The sequence below is a fragment of the Rutidosis leptorrhynchoides genome, chromosome 4 (genome assembly GCF_046630445.1).
Source record: "Rutidosis leptorrhynchoides isolate AG116_Rl617_1_P2 chromosome 4, CSIRO_AGI_Rlap_v1, whole genome shotgun sequence".
NCBI classification, from domain to species: domain Eukaryota; kingdom Viridiplantae; phylum Streptophyta; class Magnoliopsida; order Asterales; family Asteraceae; genus Rutidosis; species Rutidosis leptorrhynchoides.
In genome coordinates, this window is record NC_092336.1 from 576,079,736 (window position 1) to 576,106,272 (window position 26,537).

The 26,537-nt window shown below is 34.2% G+C and overlaps 1 protein-coding gene across 1 annotated transcript; it reads left to right on the forward strand.

Annotated features, from left to right (window-relative positions):
- The first annotated feature begins 14,685 nt into the window (after positions 1–14,685).
- Positions 14,686–18,184, forward strand: LOC139845444 (transcription factor bHLH63). Its single transcript, XM_071835701.1, has 7 exons — positions 14,686–15,316; positions 15,577–15,801; positions 15,926–16,060; positions 16,168–16,239; positions 17,109–17,324; positions 17,480–17,582; positions 17,973–18,184. The coding sequence occupies exons 1-7, from the start codon at positions 14,933–14,935 to the stop codon at positions 18,008–18,010; spliced, it is 1,173 nt and encodes a 390-aa protein (XP_071691802.1). The 5' UTR covers positions 14,686–14,932; the 3' UTR covers positions 18,011–18,184.
- The last annotated feature ends 8,353 nt before the right edge of the window (positions 18,185–26,537 follow it).

Consider the following 26,537-nt stretch of genomic DNA (forward strand, 5'->3'; position numbering starts at 1 on the left):
GTTAGCGAGGGCTTGTTGAGTAAGGCCAAGGCTCTCGTGCTAAAGGACAGAATCAGTGACTAGCGAATGGTTTTAACAGTCACGAAATTCTGACTTGTCATTTGTGACTAAATTTAAAATACTATATGCTTTAGTTAATTATGTAAAACAAAAATATAATATAATATTATTACTAAAATAAATACATATATATAAAGTATATTAAAAATAAATATTTAATAATTGTAATACTCATTTAATGTTCCGATTGATATTAAACAAGATGAATTCAAACTTATATGATTTTAAAATAAACGGTGATCCGAAAATGAATTACATAAACTATAGACTTATTAAAATATATAATTATATATATATATATATATATATATATATATATATATATATATATATTATAATTTTAATTTTAATTTCCAATAATAAGGGTATGTTAGCGAATGTTGTAAGGGTGTAAGTCGAAATTCTGTCCGTGTAACGCTACGCTATTTTTAATCATTGTAAGTTATGTTCAACCTTTTTAATTTAATGTCTCGTAGCTAAATTATTATTATGCTTATTTAAGCCGAAGTAATCATGATGTTGGGCTAATTACTAAAATTGGGTAATTGGGCTTTGTACCATAATTGGGGTTTGGACAAAAGAAAGACACTTGTGGAAATTAGACTATGGGCTATTAATGGACTTTATATTTGTTTAACTAAATGATAGTTTGTTAATTTTAATATAAAGACTTACAATTGGACGTCCCTATAAATAACCATATACACTCGATCGGACACGATGGGCGGGATATTTATATGTACGAATAAACGTTCATTTAACCGGACACGGGAATGGATTAATAGTTTATGGAATTATTAAAACAGGGGTGAAATTATGTACAAGGACACTTGACGTAATTGATAACAGAGTATTAAAACCTTGGGTTACACGCAGTCGATATCCTGGTGTAATTATTAAACAAAGTATTAAGACCTTGTTACAGTTTAAGTCCCCAATTAGTTGGAATATTTGACTTCAGGTATAAGGATAATTTGACGAGGACACTCGCACTTTATATTTATGACTGATGGACTGTTATGGACAAAAACCAGACGGACATATTAAATAATCCAGGACAAAGAACAATTAACCCATGTGCATAAAACTAAAATCAACACGTCAAACATCATGATTACGGAAGTTTAAATAAGCATAATTCCTTTATTTTCATATTTAATTGCACTTCTAATTATCGCATTTTTATTTATTGTTATTGTATTTAATTGCACTTTTAATTATCGTACTTTTTAATTATCGCAAGTTTATTTTATCGCACTTTTATTTTTCGCAATTTCATTATCGTTATTTACTTTACGCTTTAAATTAAGTTTTATTTATTTAATATTTTACATTAGGTTTTAACTGCGACTAAAGTTTTTAAAAATCAACAAACCGGTAATTAAACGGTAAAAACCCCCCTTTATATTAATAATATTACTTATATATATATTTGTATTTTTATAAAGTAAAACTAATATAGCGTTAAGCTTTGTTTAAAGATTTCCCTGTGGAACGAATCGGACTTACTAAAAACTACACTACTGTACGATTAGGTACACTGCCTATAAGTGTTGTAGCAAGGTTTAGGTATATCCATTCTATAAATAAATAAATATCTTGTGTAAAATTGTATCGTATTTAATAGTTTTTCCTAGTAAAATATAAGCTATTTCATATACACCTCGCATAACATCAGAAGTATTAGCTTTTTGGAGTTTGATCAAGACTTTGGTAGTTTAACCCCAAACACCATGCTCGTTGAGTCGTTTGGCATTTAAACTTTTTGGTGGTCGAAACTCATGATTATGTATTAAATTTGTATTTTGGGTCGTGTGGGTCCCGCTTTGTAAAACTCATTTTATGTTTGAATCGTGTTAGTTTTACATGTTTGAATATGTGGTTAAAAGCGTTTTGTCTAATTATGTCGGGAAGTGGCCGATCTTTTTCGCAAAAATGGAAAAATGGGACAGACCGTTTTGGCGCGCCGCGCCATTAGCTGAACAGAGAAATTTTTTTTTTTGTTATATTTTAAGCGGGTTCGATTGCGTTTTGGTTTGGGTCGTTACATAAGTATTGCGGTTAAAATTGATAAACAAGACTTTCAAAAGTTAACAATAAATATTTATAATGAGAAGCACAAAATATATATCTGTAATCAAATCGCTCGTATTCTAGTACTCCGTGGTAAGAGGACTTTTAACCATCACGTTGTGTCTTCCCAAGACTGATTGTCACATCAGCACTTCCTTCCCATCATCAATCAAAGACTAACTGCTAACCACCATGACGTACCACGACTTGGTCCCACCTCTAATTTTTTATATTAAACTTAATTATTATTATTACTTGTATTTCATATACAAAAATTATGATATTCTTATTTGTATTAAAAAATTTATTATTATTGTTGTCATTATTATTATTATTATTATTATTATTATTATTATTATTATTATTATTATTATTATTATTATTATTATTATTATTATTATTATTATTATTATTATTTGTGTTTGTCAAATAATTACGTCAAACAAGTGAACATTTTATTAAATCAAAAAACACAGAAATACAAGACATGAAGATATAAAAACGACATTACATCAAAGTTAAAAACAATAAAAACTAATTGTCATCGCTAAACTTGTTCGCATTCTTCTTCGTTATGTTATTCATAGCTCGCATTAACAAGTCGTATTGGTCGGGTGGAATGTCGGAAGACACCGGTTGCCCTAGAAGCTTCAAACCTTCCAACATCACATGAGTGTCGACTTGCTCCTACAACTTTCTTTTTCGTTTTTCAGCTTCCTCCTTTATCCCCTCATCGTCTCACGTGTAGCATTTGTAGTTTCATAAATGAATGCTCTAGCATCCTCTGAAGAACAACGAGATGCCGCATCCGACGAACAAGAACTCTTTTGACTCTTTGTACGATTCGATGGACGGCGGATTGGTGGACCTCGAAATAAATTCTCCAAATTGACTGTCGGGGTCGGAGTCGAAGTCTGGTCGGCATCTCCCAAATTGACAGGGCCAGGCTCGGTTTGTCGACATTTGGCAGTCACCACACTTACATACATTAAAAATTGGGGACAATCTCTAACAACCCTCCACGCTTCTTCGTACGCGAAGCTTCTCTTTTGTTGTTCACGAAACTCCTTCTTAACTTGCAAAATGATATCCACATCGTTGTGTCCACTAGGCTAATGCTTAACAAGTTTACCATAAAGAGCGATAAATAACTTGATATCTTTGGGCATCTTGCTCCATTTGCCCGTTATTTGATCCATACACCTTTGTTCCCTTACTTGAGAGTTGTACTCGTGTCGGATGACCCACCAAAAAGAGCTATGTGTTTGGGAGTTTCAGATATCGGGATTTAGAGTAGCGCGCATTCAACACTTGGCCAAAATCTTACTTTCCTCGTCCGACCACACGGTCCATTTATTTAGTTGAGGATATTGCGTGTTAGAAGATGAGCCCATGAGAGATTGATGTTGCATATTCATGTTATTCCACATATCTTCATCAATATTTGAGGTAGCATGTTGTTGTTTTTGTTTTTGTTTTTGTTTTTGTTTGTTGAAAGACATAATGTAATTAGTGAATGTAGCGACCCGTCAAAATCGCTATTGACGCGGCACGTTAATCATTGATTCCACAATGAGGTTTTGACCTCTATATGATACGTTTTGATAAAATATTGCATTCATTAAAATAAGTGACTTTCTAAACATAGAAAGTTATAAACATGTAGGCGAGTGCTTAGGTATAAGCAAAACCCCAAAATACATAAGTCTTTAATTTACAGGTTGACATCACAGTCCAATTATTTATTACACAACGCAGTTTTATTTTGAATGCAATAAACTTTGTACAAAGCATGAGAGACTCCATGCAGGCAACAAGCACATCACAGCGGAAGCAGTCTAAGGACCTGAGAATAAAACATGCTAAAAAGTCAACACGAATGTTGGTGAGTTATAGGTTTAATTGCTCTAGTCATAAGTATATAAAGATAGACCACAAGATTTCATCAAAACTTTATCAATAGATTCTACGTAACAGAGCACCCTGGTAACTAAACTTAACGCTATAATGATAATTACCCCATTCATTTTAATACACGCAAACCAACGTGTCATAAACTCAAATAACATACGTCCGTTAAAAGGCTAGCGCTCTAGCTTGGACGGGGATGTCAAGCCCTATGGATCCATATACAATTATTCGCGCCCACCAGTCCATATCCTATGTACTGGCAGCTACTAGTTACCAAAGCTAAGGGATTTTCGGTTTAACTCAGTGTAGAATTTAGTATGTACTTGTGTCTTATTGCGTTTAAAATAAATTGCATGTATTCTCAGCCCAAAAATATTTAAAGTATTTAAAAAGAGAGACTATAAACTCACAGTTCAATATTGCGATTCAATATTGTAGGTAAATTGCGTAGACGTAATGATGGTAGACGACTGTATGGTTGACCTTGGATTTCAAGAACAATACCCCGAACAATGCCCAATATTTCCTTAGCTTAAAGCGGTTTGAAACTCGAATTAAAACACCCTCGTATATACCTTATTATTATTAAACTTAAATTAAAATTTTAATTATAATTATAAATATAACTTAGAACACAGAAAAGAAAAAGAAGGTGTATTTCATTTCGTCGAGCAAACTGCCTTTTTATAGGCATATTTCCTGATTTTGATCCCCATGCGATCGCATGGGTTTTCAGTGCTTTTGCCATGCGATCACATGGCTAGGCTGGACAGCTCATTTCTGCTTTGTTTTCTAGTCCGTCGACATCAAATAGTGGTACTATAGCAATAGTGTGTTACTGTAGCAAATAGTGTTTATTGTAGCAAAGTCGTTTTCACTGTAGCAATTCACTATAGCAAAGTCGTTTTCACTGTAGCAAATAGTATTTTACTGTAGCAAAGTCGTTTTTACGGTAGCAATTAGTGTTTTAATTGTACATCTTATTATATATATATATATATATATATATATATATATATATATATATATATATATATATATATATATATATATATATACCGGTTTACATAATATTAAATCATATAGAGAATTGATTTAAATTAGTCGAAATTTTCCGGGTCATCACAGTACATCCCCGTTAAAGAAAATTTCGTCCCGAAATTTTAAGTAGTACCTGTTTTATGAGCGATATCAGTGAACAAATGTGGATACTTTTGCTTCATTTGATCCTCATGTTCCCAAGTAAACTCGGGTCTTCGTCTAGCGTTCCAACGAACTCTAACTATCGGTATTTTGCTTTGTTTTAATTGTTTGACTTCACGGTCCATGATTTCAACAGGTTCTTCGATAAAATGGAGTTTATCATTGATTCGTATTTCGTCAAGAGGAATTACGACATCCTATTCAGCTAAACATTTCTTCAAATTTGACACGTGAAATGTGTTGTGAACACTACTAAGTTCTTGCGGTAGCTTTAATCGATAAGCAACTGCTCCAATTCCTTCGGTGATTTCAAAGGGTCCTACATACCTAGGACTTAGCTTTCCTCGTTTACCGAATCGTACAACGCCTTTCCAGGGTGACACTTTCAACATGACTTTGTCGCCCACTTGAAATTCTAGCGGTTTTCTTCTTACATCAGCATAACTCTTTTGGCGACTCATGGCCGTTTTCAATCGCTGTTGTATTTGAATGATCTTTTCGGTGGTTTCATGAATAATTTCTGGTCTAGTAAGTTGTCTTTCTCCTACTTCACTCCAATAGATAGGAGATCTGCACTTTCTATCGTAAAGTGCTTCAAATGGCGCTGCGTTGATGCTCGTATGATAGCTGTTATTGTATGAAAATTCTGCCAATGGTAAGTGTCGATCCCAACCGGTTCCAAAGTCAATCACACATGCCCGTAACATGTCTTCCAATGTTTGTATTGTGCTTTCACTTTGACCATCTGTCTGTGGGTGATAAGCGGTGCTCATATCTAATCGAGTTCTCAATGCTTTTTGTAATGACTGCCAAAAACGTGATGTGAATCGGGTGTCGCGATCAGATATGATGGAGATGGGTACACCATGCCTGGAAACTACTTCCTTTAAATATAGGCGTGCTAATTTCTCCATACTGTCTGTCTCCTTTATTGGTAGAACGTGAGCTGATTTAGTTAGACGATCAACTATCACCCAAATAGTATCATGACTACTTGCAGTCCTTGGAAATTCGTAATGAAATTCATGGTTATTCTTTCCCATTTTCACTGCAGAATTTCCGGTTGTTGCAGTAATCCTGACGGCTTTGGGTGCTCAGCTTTGACCTTTGCACATGTCAAACATTTGCTTACATAAGTAGCAATTTTTGTCTTCATATTAGGCCACCAATAGAACTTCTTGAGATCGTGGTACATTTTCCTGTTTCCTGGGTGAATTGAGTACCTCGTTTTATGTGCTTCATCCAGTACTAGTTGCCTTAGGTTACCATGTTTTGGTACCCATATCCTACCAGCAAAATACAGGGTTCCATCGGCTTTTACTTCAAGTTGTTTTTCTAACCCTTTGCTCATTTCGCCTTTTTCGGTTTCTGCTTTTAAAGCCTCTAACTGTGCTGCTTGAATTTGCTTTGTGAGATCAGTACGAATTGTAATATTCAAAGCTCGGACCCTAAGAGGTTTTACTCTTTCTTTCCAACTTAGGGCATCAGCTACAACATTAGCCTTTCCGGGGTGGTAACGGATTTCACAATCGTAATCGTTTAACAACTCTACCCAGCGACGTTGCCTTATATTGAGTTGTTTTTGATCAAAAATATGCTGAAGACTCTTATGGTCAGTGTACACAGTACACTTGGTGCCATATAGATAGTGTCTCCATATTTTGAGTGCAAAAACTACTGCTCCAAGTTCTAAATTGTGCGTCGTATAGTTCTTTTCATGAATTTTTAGTTGTCGTGAGGCATATGCGATAACTTTTGTGCGTTGCATTAATACACATCCTAAACCTTGGCACGAAGAGTCACAATAGATCACGAAATCATCATTTCCTTCCGGTAATGACAAAATGGGTGCAGACGTTAACTTCTTCTTTAATAACTGGAATGAGGATTCCTGTTCCGTGGACCAATCATACTTCTTTCCCTTTTGAGTCAATGCAGTTAAGGGTTTGGCGATTCTAGAGAAATCTTGAATGAATCATCGGTAGTAACCAGCAAGACCTAAGAATTGGCGGATTTTTGTTGGAGTCTTCGGTGTTTCCCATTTACTAATGGCTTCGATCTTGGCAGGGTCAACTTTAATTCCATGTTTACTGACAACATGGCCCAAAAACTGTACTTCTTGTAACCAGAAATCACACTTTGAAAATTTTGTGTACAATTCTTCTTTCTTGAGTATCTCTAGTACCAGTCTTAAGTGTTGCTCATGTTCTTCCTTGTTCTTCGAGTAAATCAATATGTCGTCGATAAAAACAATGACAAATTTGTCTAAAACGGTCTACAGATGCGATTCATTAGATCCATGAATACTGCTGGAGCATTAGTTATTCCAAAAGGCATGACTAGAAACTCATAGTGACCGTAACGGGTTCTGAACGCGGTTTTAGGAACATCTTCTTCCTTCACTCTCAGCTGATGATATCCGGAGCGTAGATCAATCTTGGAATAAACACTTGATCCTTGCAATTGATCAAACAAATCATCAATCCTCGGTAATGGGTACCGATTCTTGATCGTTAATTTGTTTAATTCTCGATAATCTATGCACATTCTCATAGATCCATTCTTCTTCTTGACGAACAGAATAGGAGCACCCCAAGGTGAAAAACTGGGACGAATAAATCCACGGTCCGATAATTCTTGCAACTGGTCTTGTAATTCTTGCATTTCTGAAGGTGCAAGTCTATATGGGGATCGGGCTACAGGTGCGGCTCCTGGTACGAGATCAATCTGGAATTCTACACATCTGTGTGGAGGTAGCCCCGGTAATTCTTCTGGAAATACTCCGGGATATTCTCTTACAACCGGCATGTCATCAATGCTTCTTTCTTCAGTATCGATCTTCTTTACGTGTGCCAGAATAGCATAACAACCTTTTCTTATAACTTTCTGGGCCTTCATACAGCTGATAAAGTTCAGCTTTGAGTTGCTCTTCTCCCCATAAATCATTAATGACGTTTCATCCTTACGAGGGATGCGGATTGCTTTCTAAGCGCAAACAACTTCCGCTCTTGTTTTGGACATCCAGTCCATGCCAACGATTACGTCAAAACTTCCTAATTCTACGGGTATCAAATCGATTTTGAAGGTTTCACCAGCGAGATTTATTTCGCAACCATGGAAAATTTTATCGGCTTTTATCAGTTTACCATTAGCTAATTCAATAGTATATTTATCGTCTAGAGGCAATGATGCACATTTTAGTTTAGAACTAAAGTCTTTACACATATAACTTCTATCAGCACCCGTATCGAACATAATAGAAGCTAGTTGATTATTAACGGTAAACGTACCCGTGACAAGATTAGGATCCTCACATGCTTCACTGGCACTAACATTAAATGCCCTCCCATGTGTGGGTTCTTTGTTCTTCTCCTTATCAGGGCATAGATTTATAAAGTGACCAGACTTCCCGCATCCAAAACATTTCTTGACATCAGTCGGTTTTGTGTTTACTTCAGAAACGGTGGCATAACAATCTTTCGCCACATGTCCTTTCTTGTTGCACTTATCACAGACCACTTGGCAATAACATGCATGATGTGTGTAACATCTTTTGCAGAACGGATGGGGTCCCTTATAGTTTGGACTTGCAGTTGCCCCATCTTGTTTATCTTTAAAAGTTTCTTGTTTGTTCAGGTGAGTACTTTTGCCCTTATAGTCTTCCCATTTCCTCTTTCCTTCAGTTGTCTTGACTTCGGTAATTGGTGCCTTAATCGAACTCTCTATGATCTGGTCCATGAGTTGGTGTGCCATTGTCATGGCTTCGTGCATCGTATTCGGTTTGGACAATGTAACATTTCCTTTGATATTGATCGATAAACCGTCAATATACATTTCTATCTTTCGTTTCTCGTTTGGCACCAATTTAGGACACAACAAGGCTAGTTCCATGAAACGCTTTTCATAGTTATTGAGATTCGCGCCGAAAACCTTCAGATTACATAAATCAGATTCCATTTTTCTGATCTCGTTTCGAGGACAGTACTCCTCGATTAGCATCTTTTTCAGTTCTTCCCAAGAGATATCATATGCCGTATCTACTCCTTCTGCTTTAGCATAATTGTTCCACCAAGTAAGTGCACCGTCTTGCAACGTGCACGAAGCATACTTTGACTTGTCTCTGTCCGCACAATTACTGATTTTGAAAATGGACTCCATCTTTTCAAACCATCGGGTTAGACCAACTGGTCCCTCGGTTCCACTAAACGTCTGTGGTTTGCATCCTTGAAAAGTTTTGTATGAGCATCCGTTTCGTGAGTTTGTGTTTACTGCTGCTGCTTCGGCTGCTGCTTCGGCTGTTGCTTTTGCTGCCTCAGCTGCAGCAATTCTTTCATTCACACGTTTCTCGACTAGTTCCTCAAACTCATCATCCGACATTTGAGACATGTTTCTTCAATAAATACAACAGAGATAATTTAATCATATAGAATATTATAGGTAAAATGAGTTGTCAATAGTTAATCGTAGCATATTAATAATATGAACCAATTATTATAAAAGCCTTTTCTTCTTATTAGCATTTTATAATTATTTCTATGGTATTACCTACCCGTTAAGTTCATACATAATAGCTAGTACAAGGAATTAACTACTAAAATCCTAATAATATTCCACTATGAAAAATTATAACGAGTTACTACGTTATTATGTAATAATAATAAGAAGTAGTAATAATACAAATAATCATTCCATGCATTTATTATTAATAAACCAAAATAATACAATACCATACAATACCGATATTTTACATATGCTTATTCTACATAACAAGATAGAGTAGCACTCATAAACAATAGAATAGTGCATGAAAGATTTATGGTTGCGAGGTCGTTTATTCAGAACTATCAGAAACTTCTTCCCATTTGGTTCTCTCTGCCAATTGTTTGTGTGTGCAAGGTCCGACAGACATTCTAGCAGTGTATTTAATTTTTTGGTTGGGGTTTTGAGGTACCCGTTGCCTAAGTGGGTTTAATACAATAAGGGTGGTTACGGATCGAATGGTCATGTTCCTTTTTAATAACTAAGGACTTTTTATTTTTGTGGTTGTTTTTATTATCTATAGCAAGTTAGAATTTCTCCTTAGTGACTTCTTTTATTTCATTAGCGAAATCCTCTTCCTCACTGATCTCGTCCGATGACGAACTGTCTGAGTCATGTGTAGGAGAATATGATGACGAACTGTCTGAATCATGTGTACGAGAATATGTACAGGTGGTCATGAACCGAAATCAGCCAGGCGTAATCTGCACAACCCGCCCGTCGGCGGTGTATCTGGCCCAATGTCCATGTTCGTTTAGAAATGGACGATTTTCGTTTATTCCAGGGATTATGGGTCTATGCCAATGATACTGTGGCTCCGGAAAACTAGAGCTGGGTGGAGATGGAACCTCCTCTGGGTTAACCTGAAGTTGAGATTCCCCGGCTAACACAATTTCTTCTTTAATAGGTATTGGAACGCCCTTTTCAGTTGTGGATAGAATAGATTCAGTGTCCGATTCCGAGTCGTACAAAATGATAGGATTAGAAGAAGTCATCTATCACATAATTGAAACAACAATTACGTTAGCATATAAATATATCACATATAATGTTTTTGACCAAATGATAAGCAAAAATCAGTAAAAACAGATATGGTCATAGTCCAGACACACTAATGTATCCTAACAATTACCAGTTAAACATACTAATGTAATTTCTGGTTCCCTATGACCTCAAGCTCGGATACCAACTGTAGCGACCCGTCAAAATCGCTATTGACGCGGCACGTTAATCATTGATTCCACAGTGAGGTTTTGACCTCTATATGATACGTTTTGATAAAATATTGCATTCATTAAAATAAGTGACTTTCTAAACATAGAAAGTTATAAACATGTGGGCGAATGCTTAGGTATAAGCAAAACCCCAAAATACATAAGTCTTTAATTTACAGGTTGACATCACAGTCCAATTATTTATTACACAACGCAGTTTTATTTTGAATGCAATAAACTTTGTACAAAGCATGAGAGACTCCATGCAGGCAACAAGCACATCACAGCGGAAGCAGTCTAAGGACCTGAGAATAAAACATGCTAAAAAGTCAACACGAATGTTGGTGAGTTATAGGTTTAATTGCTCGAGTCATAAGTATATAAAGATAGACCACAAGATTTCATCAAAACTTTATCAATAGATTCTACGTAACAGAGCACCCTGGTAACTAAACTTAACGCTATAATGATAATTACCCCATTCGTTTTAATACACGCAAACCAACGTGTCATAAACTCAAATAACATACGTCAGTTAAAAGGCTAGCGCTCTAGCTCGGACGGGGATGTCAAGCCCTATGGATCCATATACAATTATTCGCGCCCACCAGTCCATATCCTATGTACTGGCAGCTACTAGTTACCAAAGCTAAGGGATTTTCGGTTTAACTCAGTGTAGAATTTAGTATGTACTTGTGTCGTATTGCGTTTAAAATAAATTGCATGTATTCTCAGCCCAAAAATATTTAAAGTATTTAAAAAGGGAGACTATAAACTCACAGTTCAATATTGCGATTCAATATTGTAGGTAAATTACGTAGACGTAATGATGGTAGACGACTGTATGGTTGACCTTGGATTCAAGAACAATACCCCAAACAATACTCAATATTTCTAAAGCTTAAAGCGGTTTGAAACCCGAATTAAAACACCCTCGTATATACCTTATTATTATTAAACTTAAATTAAAATTTTAATTATAATTATAAATATAACTTAGAACACAGAAAAAAGAAGAAGGTGTATTTCATTTCGTCGAGCAAACTGCCTTTTTATAGGCATATTTCCTGATTTTGATCCCCATGCGATCGCATGGGTTTTCAGTGCTTTTGCCATGCGATCGCATGGCTAGGCTGGACAGCTCATTTCTGCTTTATTTTCTAGTCCGTCGACATCAAATAGTGGCAATGTAGCAATAGTGTTTATTGTAGCAAATAGTGTTACTGTAGCAAATAGTGTTTACCGTAGCAAAGTCGTTTTTCACTGTAGCAATTCACTGTAGCAAAAGTCGTTTTCACTGTAGCAATTCATTGTAGCAAACTGTAGCTACTGTAGCAAAGTCGCTTTCACTGTAGAAAATAGTGTTTTACTGTAGCAAAGTCGTTTTTACGGTAGCAATTAGTGTTTTACTTATATATATATATATATATATATATATATATATATATATATATATACCGGTTTACATAATATTAAATCATATAGAGAATTGGTTTAAATTAGTCGAAATTTTCCGGGTCATCACAGTGAAGGTGATGAAGTTGATGATAAATGAGAGTTGAATGTTGATGAAAATGAGAGATAGAGGTTGGGTGTATATAAATGAGAGTGTGGATGAAAAAAGAAAAAAAACTAGTCTTTTGAGAAATAAAAAAAAAAAAAATAGTCGTTCAAACACTAACTGTACAAAACATCCATGAATGAATCTGCTATGCAACGGCTAAATGGTTCATGGTCATTCAACGACGAACCTACGGCTTGCCGGTAATATCGGCGCCATTGAACACTCCAACGGCGGCTTCAATGGCTAACCGTTACGAGCGCTCTAAGTAAAGAACCTTTTAACCAAATAAGAGGTTTGAAATTTAACCCTCGATCGTGACTTAAATTTGTATTGGTATTACTTAAAACGTCATTTTTGACATCGAATCACCTCATTTGCCACTCACACACCCGTTATGAATAAACTCCTCACATTCATCGCGCAAAGCGCACCCAGAATGTTTTATGTTAACTGCTTAACCCGCACAGAGTGATGGATATCAGAGGCACAACTTTGAAGAAAACTCCCCCGTCCTCCCGGGGATTTAAACATGCACCCTGCACCCTGCACCCCAACACCTATTTTTCAAAGGATACGAGTCTAAAATCAACTGAGACTTTTACCACTCAACCAATAATTCGGTGGTAATACTCTATATATTATAAATAAATAACGATTGATTAATAGGATTTCAATTAAAAATTGAAGGTGATTACACCCTTTTACATGGATAAATTTTGAAACCCACTTCACGTTGTTACAAAATCAATACACTTTTTTTCATTTAAACATAAGTGTTCATTATTTACTTCTTAAATTTTGTATTCGTCAACTTTGATCATAAATGTTTTATAATGTGTTTTCAAAGATATATTTTTTTTATCAAATATTATATAACACAAATAAAAATATTTACGGTCAAAGTTGACAAAAAAAAACAAAAAAAAAAACTTTAAGAAGTCAATATTGAACACATTTTTTTTTGCAAAAATATTAATATGTATATATAATAGACCCGAAGATCTTGTGGTACAACAGAAGATCTTGTGGTACAACAGTAAGAAGATCGTGACGATCCGTTGTGAAAGTAACTGGTCACAAACGACAAAAATACATTAACCTTCGCTCAGTTCGTTCTAAACAATATGAACGACTACATTGACAGCAAAACGAGTACAAAGAACATACAATTGAAATACAAGTGCAGAAACGACACGGTCATGTCGAGTAGAAGTCTATTTGTGATCATGTCAATTGATAAAATATGTTCATAATCACTCATTGATATTGTAGAAACATGACTCGATCACCTTTACTAACAGATTTCGCGAAACTAAATCTCAGAACACGAAGAACAGTTAGCGTGGTCACATGAACTTAAAAATTCAATTAAACAATCCAATGTGTTTTAGATGATGAAATTAAAACGAAACTTACTTGAATTTACTCATCAAATGCTCAACTAACAGTCATTTAACATGTAATACACTCAATCGATCGAATTTGAAAAGTCAACAATTTTTTGATTCCTTTCACTTTGAGATATGAAAATATTCATGGAATTTTAATCCGTTATGATGCGTCGCGAAGCTCAAATATACATCCAGAAACATGAAACACTCTTTAATTCAAGTTGTAAAAGTCTAGATGTTTTCAGAGAGCTCGACATAAGATGTTTTCTTGTACATACCGAAATGCATCTACCATAACCATCTAAAATATCGATTTGTATACAAATTGAGTTCACTATGAAAATGGAGATGGAGATCAATATGCGCAGACTGAGTTCACTCTCTACGCACTTTGAAACGACATCCAAACTCTTCACAATCTTGAGATAATCAACGTTGAATTAGCTTAAGAAATAAAGTATCTTCCAAGAATTCTTGCCTCCATAATATGACTACTTAAGTACTCCAAAACTAACCTAAAACAAGTCAACATTTAAAGACCTTTTACCCTTTTTGTTTTAAAAATTTGTAGTTGAACAAAAACCCATTATATAATATATATATATATATATATATATATATATATATATATATATATATATATATATATATATATATATATATATTCCGGCCACTTGTGTCAGACACTCCGGCAGGTGTCACTCTCCGGCAACTCTTTTCAATTCTACTATTTATACCCACCCACCCACCCCCACACTCCCCTACTTATCCTTACATTTAAAGAAAAAGAACACACACTTTGATGTACTAAAACGTCTTTTTACATCAAAAAAGAGAAGCAAAGGCATATCGTGTTTTTGAGAGGACGTGAGTTTGGCATGTAAAAACGTACTACGACTACGATCACTACATACAAACCTACCTAATCTTCCTTCATTACACTTTACATACAACACATTACCATTTCTTGATTCACAATGAATACCGAATTACACAACATTCGTAACGACCCGAGTTTACTTGAAAGACAACAAGCAAGAATGAAATGGCAACAACAACAACAACAACAATGTTTTTATAATGGGAATAATGATCAGCATCTTCAAAATACGTATACGTCGGGTTTGATCGGTAACCAGCCCGTTCTGGATATCGTGAAGCCCGACCCAGGAATGGATGAGGGTTGGGCCAGGTTTGATGGTGTAGCATATGGTGATCAATTGAGTTATGGGAATATGAATCAAAACACAAGATTAAACATGGAACCATCAGGGGTAGATCAGTCATTTCAACAAGGGAATTCAAGTTCTGTATCAGTGTCACCTAAGAAGAGGAAAGCCGATAAGGGTCAAACCATACAGGTAATTAAAGATTTGATAATAACAGTCCTTCATAAACATGTTTTAAATGTTTAACATGATTGTACGTTATGCATAAATGTTTTGAAATTAAGACAGGTCTTATATTGTTTCTTAGAATAGAATTAAGAATTAAGAATTAAGATTAAGAATACCGTTTACTTTATTATTACTCCGTATGTTTTAATGTCAAGTTTCCTAAACGGTACAAGTATTTAATTAAATTAAATAAAATTAAAAAATTTGATGTGTGACACTTTCAGGTAGTTACTGAAAAGGAAAAGAAAATAAAAGGGTGTGCTGAAGAAGGGGATTCTAAAATCACAGATCAAAATAGTAACAGTGAAAAAGCAGGTGATAGTAAAGAAGCTTCTACAAACACTTCATCGAAAGAAAAATCGAAGGTGTCGGAGGTTCAAAAACAGGATTATATTCATGTTCGAGCGCGACGTGGTCAAGCCACTGATAGCCATAGTTTAGCCGAAAGAGTATGTGAACAGAAAATCATCAAAACTTATTTCGGATAACGATTTAATGATTATGATTTTTGATTTATGACGAAATTTGAATTTGATCATGACAATTAATTAATTAATTAATATATACATTTAGGTAAGAAGGGAGAAAATTAGTGAGAGAATGAAGTACTTGCAAGATTTGGTACCAGGGTGCAACAAGATCACAGGCAAAGCTGGAATGCTTGATGAAATTATTAACTATGTTCAATCTTTACAAAAACAAGTAGAGGTAATAACAATTATAATTCAGATCATTAGCCTCATATATATGAAATTGACTTTTATGTAACTCTGTTTTGTATATTACTGAACATATGTATAACTTGATTTTAATAGTTCCTGTCCATGAAGCTCGCTACTGTTAATCCGGAGCTAGATTTCAATATCGATAATGTTTTCACGAAAGAGGTAAGAATAATATATAACATTCATATTCATATTCATATTCATATTATAATCATGGGAAATGGAATTCGGGCTATGTTTTATATCTAACGGGTTAGACAGTAAAACTATTGAGGTGACCCTTTAACGTTGAGGTTTGAGTCCTTTTATGGACAACTTGTATATATTTCGTGAATCATTAAAACTATTAGGCCACTTCCTATCGTAGCTAAACTATTCATCCTCTTAATCTTCCACATCAGCGCCACATCAACACCAATATACTATAACTAACTCATAACTAAACACTCCCTATCATGACTAAAACAATACTCTTCTTAATATACAACGTACAAGCAATAAAGCATCAAGTCCCACAATAAAAATCCACTGGGACCTACAATTACTATAACTATCCCTCTTTCTTCCGTTAAATCAATGGTGAAATCCTATAACTAAAACCTATAATGAATTGGTGCCTATGGCACCAAACGGGTAATGAATGCCGCATGGGCGCTTATAACGACGGGTAACGTATCCATAGGGTGCGGTCTTAGAGGGAACGGGTCGAACTCTCCCTAAAGTATTATGCCTACTATACATGATAAGGCTTACATTATTATTACTACGTATTATTCTGTTCATAAGACTATGTTATTGTTAAAATACCATGTCAGGTAATCACACTATTTATTTACAAAAGATCATAAAAATTGGACAAAAAGTGTTTCACGTCAACTCAAACAAACTCGTACCAAATGATATAGTAGTAGTTATTTTAACCCATTACCCAAATCCTTCGTATTCATTTACATTACCACCTCGAGCGGAACAACATAATTTAGGAGAATTTGAAATTATCACTAGTACTAACAACTATATGTTTATATCAGATGTTTCCATCCCCGACAAGCGAATTTCAAGCACTCGGATGTTCTTCAGAAACGGCTAATTCTGCATATTTTCAGTTAAATTCATTGGATCAACTAGCGTCATATTGTGGAGTAGACACAGGAATTAATCAAGCAGAAATGACTTTAAGAAGTATTAGTAGTGTTCCGATTCCGATTCCGATCCCTGAAACATTTATGGATTCATCTTGTTTCAATGTAATTTCTTCTGATCTTTCCCATTCATTCTTTCAACTGTAACTTTTGTTCACTGTGAATAATAATAAGTCATACATTTGTACTTCGTGCATATCAATGTGTACCTAAATAGTCATAGCCTCTTATCAAAGATTCAAACTTATTTTTTGTCACAGCAAATCCAGCCAGGTGCTATGTGGGATGCTGATTTACAGAATCTGTACAAAATGGAATTTGAACAGGGAACATTGATGCCATTTCAATCCCATCAATTTACAGGTAAAGTGTAGTGAAACTAAAAAAAACTTTCTAAAGTCATAAAAAAAATGATGCCTAATAAAAACTATACTTGCAAGATTGTGACTATAGAGAGACCCACAAAAAGTAGGAATGATTTTCTTAAAGAAATTAAATGAGTCCCAGCTCAATAACCAAGAAAGTTGCATAGTAGGTATCTTTCTTTATCCCTGTCTTCCACCAAAAATGATTAAACGTTTTGGTCCTATAGATAACCATAAATTGTCCATTTCCATTGAAAAAAAGAAGAAAAAAAAAAACAGCTTGAAGATAATGCACTTCTAGCACACCATAAAAAGGTCCTCACTTGATAAGTATACATTTCTTTTAAGTGAATATCAAATAATGAAACACTATTTACATTCTTTGCAGGTTTAAATGAAGAAAGCAATATGAAGATAGAGATGTGAAGAGTGAAACCAAAATTATATTTAGCTTGGAATAGATTATAATTGTTACTGATCCTTATTCATTACTCGTTCGCCAAAGTACATATCGCGTATGCGAGTACAAATACTGGCATTGTAGGAACAATAATTGGAAAATATAATGCATGTTACAAATCAGAAGTTACTGTTTTATTATATGGATAAGGTTCTATAATGTTTAATGAATTAAAGATGCAAACATGAATAGGGACCAAGAAAATGACATATAAGATGAAATCAACTTCAACCATGATCACAACTCACAACCATTCTTAATATGGTGGTCTATTACTCTATTATCACAATTGGCCTACAAATTGCAACTTGCAAAAAATGTAGAAGCAAAGCGGAGAGCGATCGAAGATTTTTTCGTATGAAGTATATATTTTGATTAAGTAGCACATTATTGAATCTAAGTGCAATATCAAATTAACCAGTCATGATTCACTTACTTGGGTCATGAGTAACATCGACGTATTACCTGATTTGATCCAGATCCGATCCATTAACGCACCTACCTTACAAGCTCTCATCAATGGCATCAAAGACTGCAAGGAACCTAAATGACCCAAGCTAGTGACAAGTCAAAAACCAACAGACAAACCAGCCTATGAGTCGTATGGGTACTCTTTTGGGACCAAAAGAGACGTATAGTGCAATAAATGACGAGAGAACTCATTCTCAAATGGGCCATAATTGTAACCCTACATTCAATTACTCTTGCAATCCTAAAAACTCAATTTATTGGTCGTTTCTTGCTTACATCAAAGGTAGTTAGTTTGAACTTAACCTATACAATCATCTACTACTCTATATCCTAAAGTGAGTAGAAACTAGCGCGTACAACCACATCTTTAACATTAAAGACAGATACGTACTTAGATACGGGTATATTAAAAAGACAAGGGGACCATGAAAACTGTGTACGAGTTTCGCTATTTTTCTACTTGCCCTTAGGGTGTCTAAGAGCCACATTTTTCTTTCGTTTTCAAGCAAAATGTAACAGTGACCGGTGAATCCGGGCCTCATCCATACCAAGATCTTGTTGATATTGTTTGCCTCACACGATGGCGATATAAGTATAGCCCTTTTTTTCTCTAGGCCCACTTCAGCAGGCACAAAATTATTCCTTCATTGAATCCCTTCAATTCCTCACTTCATATACTGCAGTTTCAAGAAATAATTTAGAAAAAGAAAAAAAAAGGATCAGAAGATTCTCTTGCCAAAGTGTGGATATCAGTCAACCTCTTGCTCATAGATATTTTTAGGACCATTTCATTCACATCTTTGGTCCTGTTTTTTCAGAAGTATGTGGCATGCACCTCTAGTTGCAACCACTGACAACTACTTCAATAATCTTTTTTATGTATTTCAAGTACTTCTTTTGTACTTAATTATGGAGTAGCCCAAAGGTTTATGTTTATACACTACATATATATACTGAACTTTACAGAACAACGTAACCTTAGAGGGCCACACACTTACTGCTAATGTACACATATATTACAGGATACACATGTTTATAATGTCCTAATGTCTAACAGTAGCAGATAAACAACGGATAAAAGAAATTTCTGGACCATAACAACGGTATTGATAATTTGTAACTAGCAGTAGCAGGGTTAAGATTTTAGCTTCGTTAAGGGAGATGTTTAGGATTTGTAATGTTAAAACTATCGTTAGTTCAAAATATTGTAGGTAACAACCTGCGCGCTTCATTTCAAGTTTTTATTATTTCTAAAATTAGCATATAAATAAATTTTAGAAGTGTTTAGTATCGATTATCTTCAGTAGCATTAAGCAATAAGTAGATAAACAGACCCCCAAAACACTCCCTAAGAAGGGAAATTGTGACGATCGCTCCAAATCCATATGGACGAACACGTCATTCATCGATTTCATTGCGAGTTATTTGACCTCTATATGATACGTTTTGTAAACATTGCATTCTTTTGAAAAGGCACACCATAAATGAATATTTAAATCAAAGGTTTTCGACAGCTGATGATTTCTACATATAGACAATCACCTTAAATAATAGTTTACAATAGTACTTCCGTTGACAATGCAGTCAAAATAAGATAAATGGTGATGATTTGATGAATGAAACGTTTCCTTGAAAAATATGACATGTAAGACTTCATGCACATAGCTTGTCTAACATATAAGCAAACAGCGGAAGACTTCTAGGGAACCTGAGAATAAAGATGCTAACAAGTGTCAACACAAAAGTTGGTGAGTTCATAGTTTTAATGTTTTGCATAATCTGTACATAAAGGTGGATCACAAGATTTCAGTTGTTTCATCCAGAAACGTTTATCAAAATATTCTACAAGATTGAGCACCCTGGTAACTAAGCTTTAACGTCTATATAATAATACCCCTGTTTTAACATACATGCAACCAACATGTACAATACACGCAATCCAACATGTACTAAACTCAAATAGCATACGTCTGTTTTATAGTTCAAGCTAGGGTTTCTATACCTGGAACAGACGGGGAAGTCAAGCCCTATGGATCCATATACTACTACTCGCGCCCACCAGTTCTTATAACCGGCAGTTACTAGTTACCAAAGCTAAGGGATTTTCGGTTCAAACTCAGTATACAATTTAGTATGTACTTGTGTCCATTGTTTTTAAAATAAAGTGCATGTATTCTCAGACCAAAAATATAGATTGCAAAAGCAATTAAAAAGGGAGCAAATGAAACTCACCTTAGCAGCATATAAAGTCGTTCACCAAAATGTGACCGAAACTCGGATTACCAAATAACCGTAGATCTCAACCTAGAGAACATATGTTGGTCAATAAATGTCTATCAAGCTAGGTCAGGTCATAGTGTATCACAATCCTAATGCTCGAGATCGATATACAAAAGTTATCAAAAGTTGTTGCAAAAAGTCAATTTTGACAGTTGTTTAACAAAACGAGACATGTCCTATATAAGGATTCATTTACTCGGCTGGTAATATTCAAAAATTCACTTTATCAATCTTATTAACAACTTGTTTAAATATCAATTGCAGATTCAAAAGCAATTTTAATTAACGTTAATCATAATTCAGTTGATCATAACTTTTAATTCGTCCACCGAAATTACGCGGTTTCTAAATGAAAAGTTATTGATTTTTCGTCAGCTTTCCAACGACATGCATATCATATACCTTTTATCAGTAATATATGTATTTAATTCGTGATTCATCATAAACTATCTAACGACGAAATTTAGCATAAAAGCATGCATAATCATATATACTCGAGCACTAGACATGTATACACTATTAATATAAAAAAAATAAGATATGAATGCTCACGTATCAATATTGTGATTCAATATTGCAGGAAAGTACGTAGACGTAACGGAGATGATAAACACTAGGTTTGACTTGCGAGTATTACCCATGAACATTACCCATAACCTCCATGGCAATAGCCCATAATTTCCTTGACTCTAGCTTGCTCGAAAACTCGTTTTGAAATCATTTGGACATCACTCCGTCGTAATATTTTATGTATATTATTATTTTGTATCGTAAAAATAATAATACTAATACTAATACTAATACTAATAATAATAATAATAATAATAATAATAATAATAATAATAATAATAATAATAATAATAATAATAATAATAATAATAATAATAATAATAATAATAATAATAATAATAATATATATTTAGAGAGAGTCGAGAGATAGATATATGAATGAATCATAAACAGAAATCGCGAATTTATAGATGTGGCCAGCAAAAGGGTGCCATGCGATCGCATGGCTTCCCAAGCCATTTCCCATGCGATCGCATGGGAAGGTATGACAGCTCACAAATGTTTTTATCCTACGCTTGTCGACATATTTATTAATTATATTTATAATATATAATTTATATAATTAATTATATATTATATTAAATTCACGTGCATAGTTAACTTGTAATTTTTGTTCCGATAAGTCGTACGTCATCACACGACTTATGTCCCGGTTCCGGTTTTTCGAACGTCCTTTCGTACGCTGAGAAAACTTGCATTTTTCGTTTCGTGACTCGTACCTTTGTCAAAATATAGACTTAAATTATCCATAACTATGTCACTCGAAGTGTAGTTTTAATCAATTAAGTGTTTTGGTCATTTGCTTCTATAAATCATCGTCTCGTAGTATATACATATACATATATACATTTTCATTTTGAAATAGTGTTTACTGTAGCAAAGTTACTGTAGCAAAGATTTTTTACTGTAGCAAATAGTGATTTTCGAAAACACTGTAGCTTTTCGGGTACTGTAGCAATTCGAAAAATACTGTAGCAAATTAGTGTTTTACTGGTTCATCTTAAACGTTTTAGTTAACTTATCTAAATATCAATCGAATCAATAATCAAATGTTACTATCGTTTACTAAATAACTTGAAATCATATATATATATATATATATATATATATATATATATATATATATATATATATATATATATATATATATATATATATATATATATATATATATATATATATATATATTGTTCGTGAATCTAGTCAAAGAATAATTGATTACATGAATATAGTTCCAAAACTTTGAGACTCAACATTACAGACTTTGCTTATCGTGTCAAAAACATTAAATCATTTAAAGATAAAGTTTAAATTTGGTCAGAAATTTCCGGGTCGTCACAATACCTACCCGTTAAAGAAATTTCGTCCCGAAATTTGAGTGAGGTCGTCATGGCTAACAATAAAAATGTTTTCATGACGAATATGTGTTGATAAATAGAATTTTTATCACCGTTGAATAATATGGATAAAACAATCCAATTACTCGAAGCGTATGAGGGAAGTTATCGTAATAGAGTGAAATGGAGAATAGAGATGCGTCTTATCTCTTGACGTAGTAATGATTGATTTCCGGAATTTAAGGAATAGAATATCTTCATAATCTAAATAATATTTGATTCTTCAGAATTTGTGGAAATTAGGATTTTCTTTGATTAAATGCGTAATCTGCCTCGATTGCTATGTCTGATATTTCGCTATAAATTGACCTCTTCCGTTTCATTTATTTTCACCACTCCTATAATCTTCTTCCTTATTTAATACTTCTTAATAGATTGTGAAAATACTTCATCCAGTTTTGATTCTTGATATACTCCTAACTTTCATATCTATCATTCTTCTTTTTCATCTGCCGCCGGAGGAATCTATTCACTTTTACTATACTCTTGGCTTTATAGTGTTTTTAGTTCTCCCGTGTCTTTACGTTGCAATACTTATTGATATTCATGGTTTGTAATTTATGTGTTTTTATCGGGCTTTATATTCTCCGTTATATTTCGAAGCTTCATGCTTTCGTTCTCTCTTCCCGCCTTCAAGTCAAGCGAATAATGGTCCAGAATTCGTAGGTATGGATTTTAAAATGAACATAGTTAATGTTCTAAGAAAGAAATTGAAATGACACGACCTTGATTTGTCAAATTACCAGAATATCCGGAAAAGACCGAATCATCAAGAAATATATTTTCTTGATATATTTAGAGATTATATAGAATGAAAGAGTTATGTAACATGGTTCATGATGAGGGTGTGATCTGTGAACCTTTGTCACGTTCCATTAGAAACTCAACATGACTTACTGTAATATAATCACGTTGATCAAGTGTCATTATATTATACTAACTCATGCTTCAGTTCCCAACATTACTTCAAAACATCCATTTTTTTCGAATATTTCAGATTTTTAAAACTAAAATAGTTTCTTTTATGATGTAAAACAGATAGCGCAAAGAGATAAATGATTTCAGATAAGAATAGTTGTGAAAATATCTTCAGGAATATCGAAGATATTTATAATGAAAGATACGATGATATCTTAGAATTTCTAATATTGAAGAATGATGAAGAATATTGTCCGTAAAGGTTTTAGAGTAAGGAGCAAGGTATTCGCTAATGATTTCAGCAGACACTGAATCATTTGGATTCTTTGAAGGTAGATTTAGTCTTTGTGATTTGTCCACAGCCTCCTTCATGGTCTGCTCAATCCGTTTTTCAGTTCCAAACCTTATCTTTTTCTCAGCTTTACCACCATACTATTCTTTATCATCAAACTTTTGACTGTTAAAGTCGTTTACCGTTTTTGCTGCTTCATCAGCATTGTCCCAATTTCAGAGAACTAGTTCATAGTTTGGGATGTTTTTCAGAAACTTCACCTTCGAAGTATGTAAGTCTAGAAGATAGATGTTATCTACATATAACTGTTGTCGTAGAAAATGCTGCGAGATTCAAAATACTGATTGCTAATTCCTGGTAGTTGGTATGGCAATTACCGTTACAAGATGTGAATGAGTACATGATAGGGTTTCAATGAGTATAAAGATTTTTCGGAAGGTCAAGGATCAATGAAGTTGTTGGTAAATTTACTGCTAATGTGGTGGAACATAAAAGGTTCCCCGATAACAAAAATGTATATGTCAAGGTTATAATAAGGCTAATCTGAAAAGTCGAAATTGACTGGTTGGAAGTGGGGTAAAACTGGATACTTTGAAAAAGAAATTGCAAGGTTATTTTCGGTAAAGACAACGTTAAAGCATCTTGCACAGTTTTGAAGTCAAAGTATAGATTTGAAAGATGTAGAGATCTAAGAATGATGTCACCGGTTCAGAGTTATGACTTGAATTCTGATCCGTCAATATCAGAATATGTAATTGAATTTGTATGAAAACGATTGTATATCGTTGTGAGCATTGTTAATAATTTTTGAATCAAAGTTGAAGAATGTACAGTGTAACATATTAATTGCGAACTTATATATTTCCCGAGTATTACCTACCCGTTAAAGATTTCACAATTAATACTTTGTACAAAATAATTTTTATTACCGTCTTTATGAAAATATATGTATGTATATTTTCTTCAGATGTAACACAGATTTAATGAGTTAATATCATATTAAGCTCATTTAATTTTCGGCTTGACTTAGAAATGATTAATATCTAAAACATTAAAGATTACATAATCTTTGCGGATTATTTCGCTAATGTAATCGATACTTCATTATTTATTCTTATTCCTCGGTGAAGGATGTTGATGCTCCTGGAATTTTTGTGAACCTTACAAGGCACAGATGATGTTTTCTGGAAAGTTTCGAGTACATCGAAAATGAAAATGTAAAATCAATTATGTAATTGAATAATACACTTGGTTTATTATGAAATGGAATTCATTAAGTTGGAATAGAGATTGTAGTTAACAATAGTTAAGTTGTTAAGGAAGGATGTACATCATTGCATATTAGTAATATGAACTAACCGAGTAGTACCTACCAGTTAAGATTCACACGTAATAGCTTAGTACGAAAAGATTTATTTTGATTTCAAAATTCATATATATTAAATAAACATAAAATTTCTTAAGGGGAAAAGAGTTAATACTTCATCGGTTATTGTTGCTGGTATTTCTTAATAACTACGATGCGTATGACGTTGATGTTCAAGGTACATATTGTGATGTTGAGGCTTGCGGTACGGATGTTGTTGGTGGTGGTAATGGTATTGTTGGTGTTGTTGTCGGTGGTACTGTTGATGTCGGTAATTCTGCTGGTGCTGGTAACCTTTGCACCATATTCTCCAAAGCCACTACCAGAGCGCGAAGCTCGTTGACTTCTTCTACTACACCGGGATGATTGGCGGTTCGGACGAGCTTATGAATAAGATCTAGAATTTGAGATAGTATATTATCGTGACGAGATACTCTGGAAATGAGAGAGAAAATGGTGTCTCGAACAGGTTCGCCGGTAAGTGCTTCAGGTTCTTCGCCAAGAGGGCAATGTGGTGAATGGAAGGGATCGCCTTCTTCTTGTCTCCAATAATTAAGTAGGCTACGAACCCATCCCCAATTCATCCAGAATAGATGATGGCTAATTGGTTGATCCATTCCGGTTACACTGTCTTCGGAATTCAGGTGAATATCCATATCGGAATAGCTGTCAGAGTTTAAGGAATTTGAACTAGATACGGGATCCATCTTGTATAATTAGGGAGATGATTTTTGATATGAATTAGATTATAGAATTTAGTTTGGTATTCTTCAATACATAATTTACATATGTATATATAATACCAAATTCCATAAATCACGGAGAAATTTTTGGAAGGTGTCAGAAAAAGTTTACAGTAACAGATACGCTAAGATATGAATTTTGTCTATACTATCTATGCAATCAATGCAATAAGACACATTTAGACTTAAGATGATAGACAGGTAATTTTCGACAAGAAATGATAAGCAAAACTTTTAACATGCAGACACGGTCGAAGTCCAGACTTACTAATGCATCTTAACAACTATCAGTTAGACACACTCATGCAAGACCTGGTTCGCTAGGACCAACGCTCTGATACCAACTGTGACGATCGCTCCAAATCCATATGGACGAACACGTCATTCATCAATTTCATTGCGAGGTATTTGACCTCTATATGATACGTTTTGTAAACATTGCATTCTTTTGAAAAG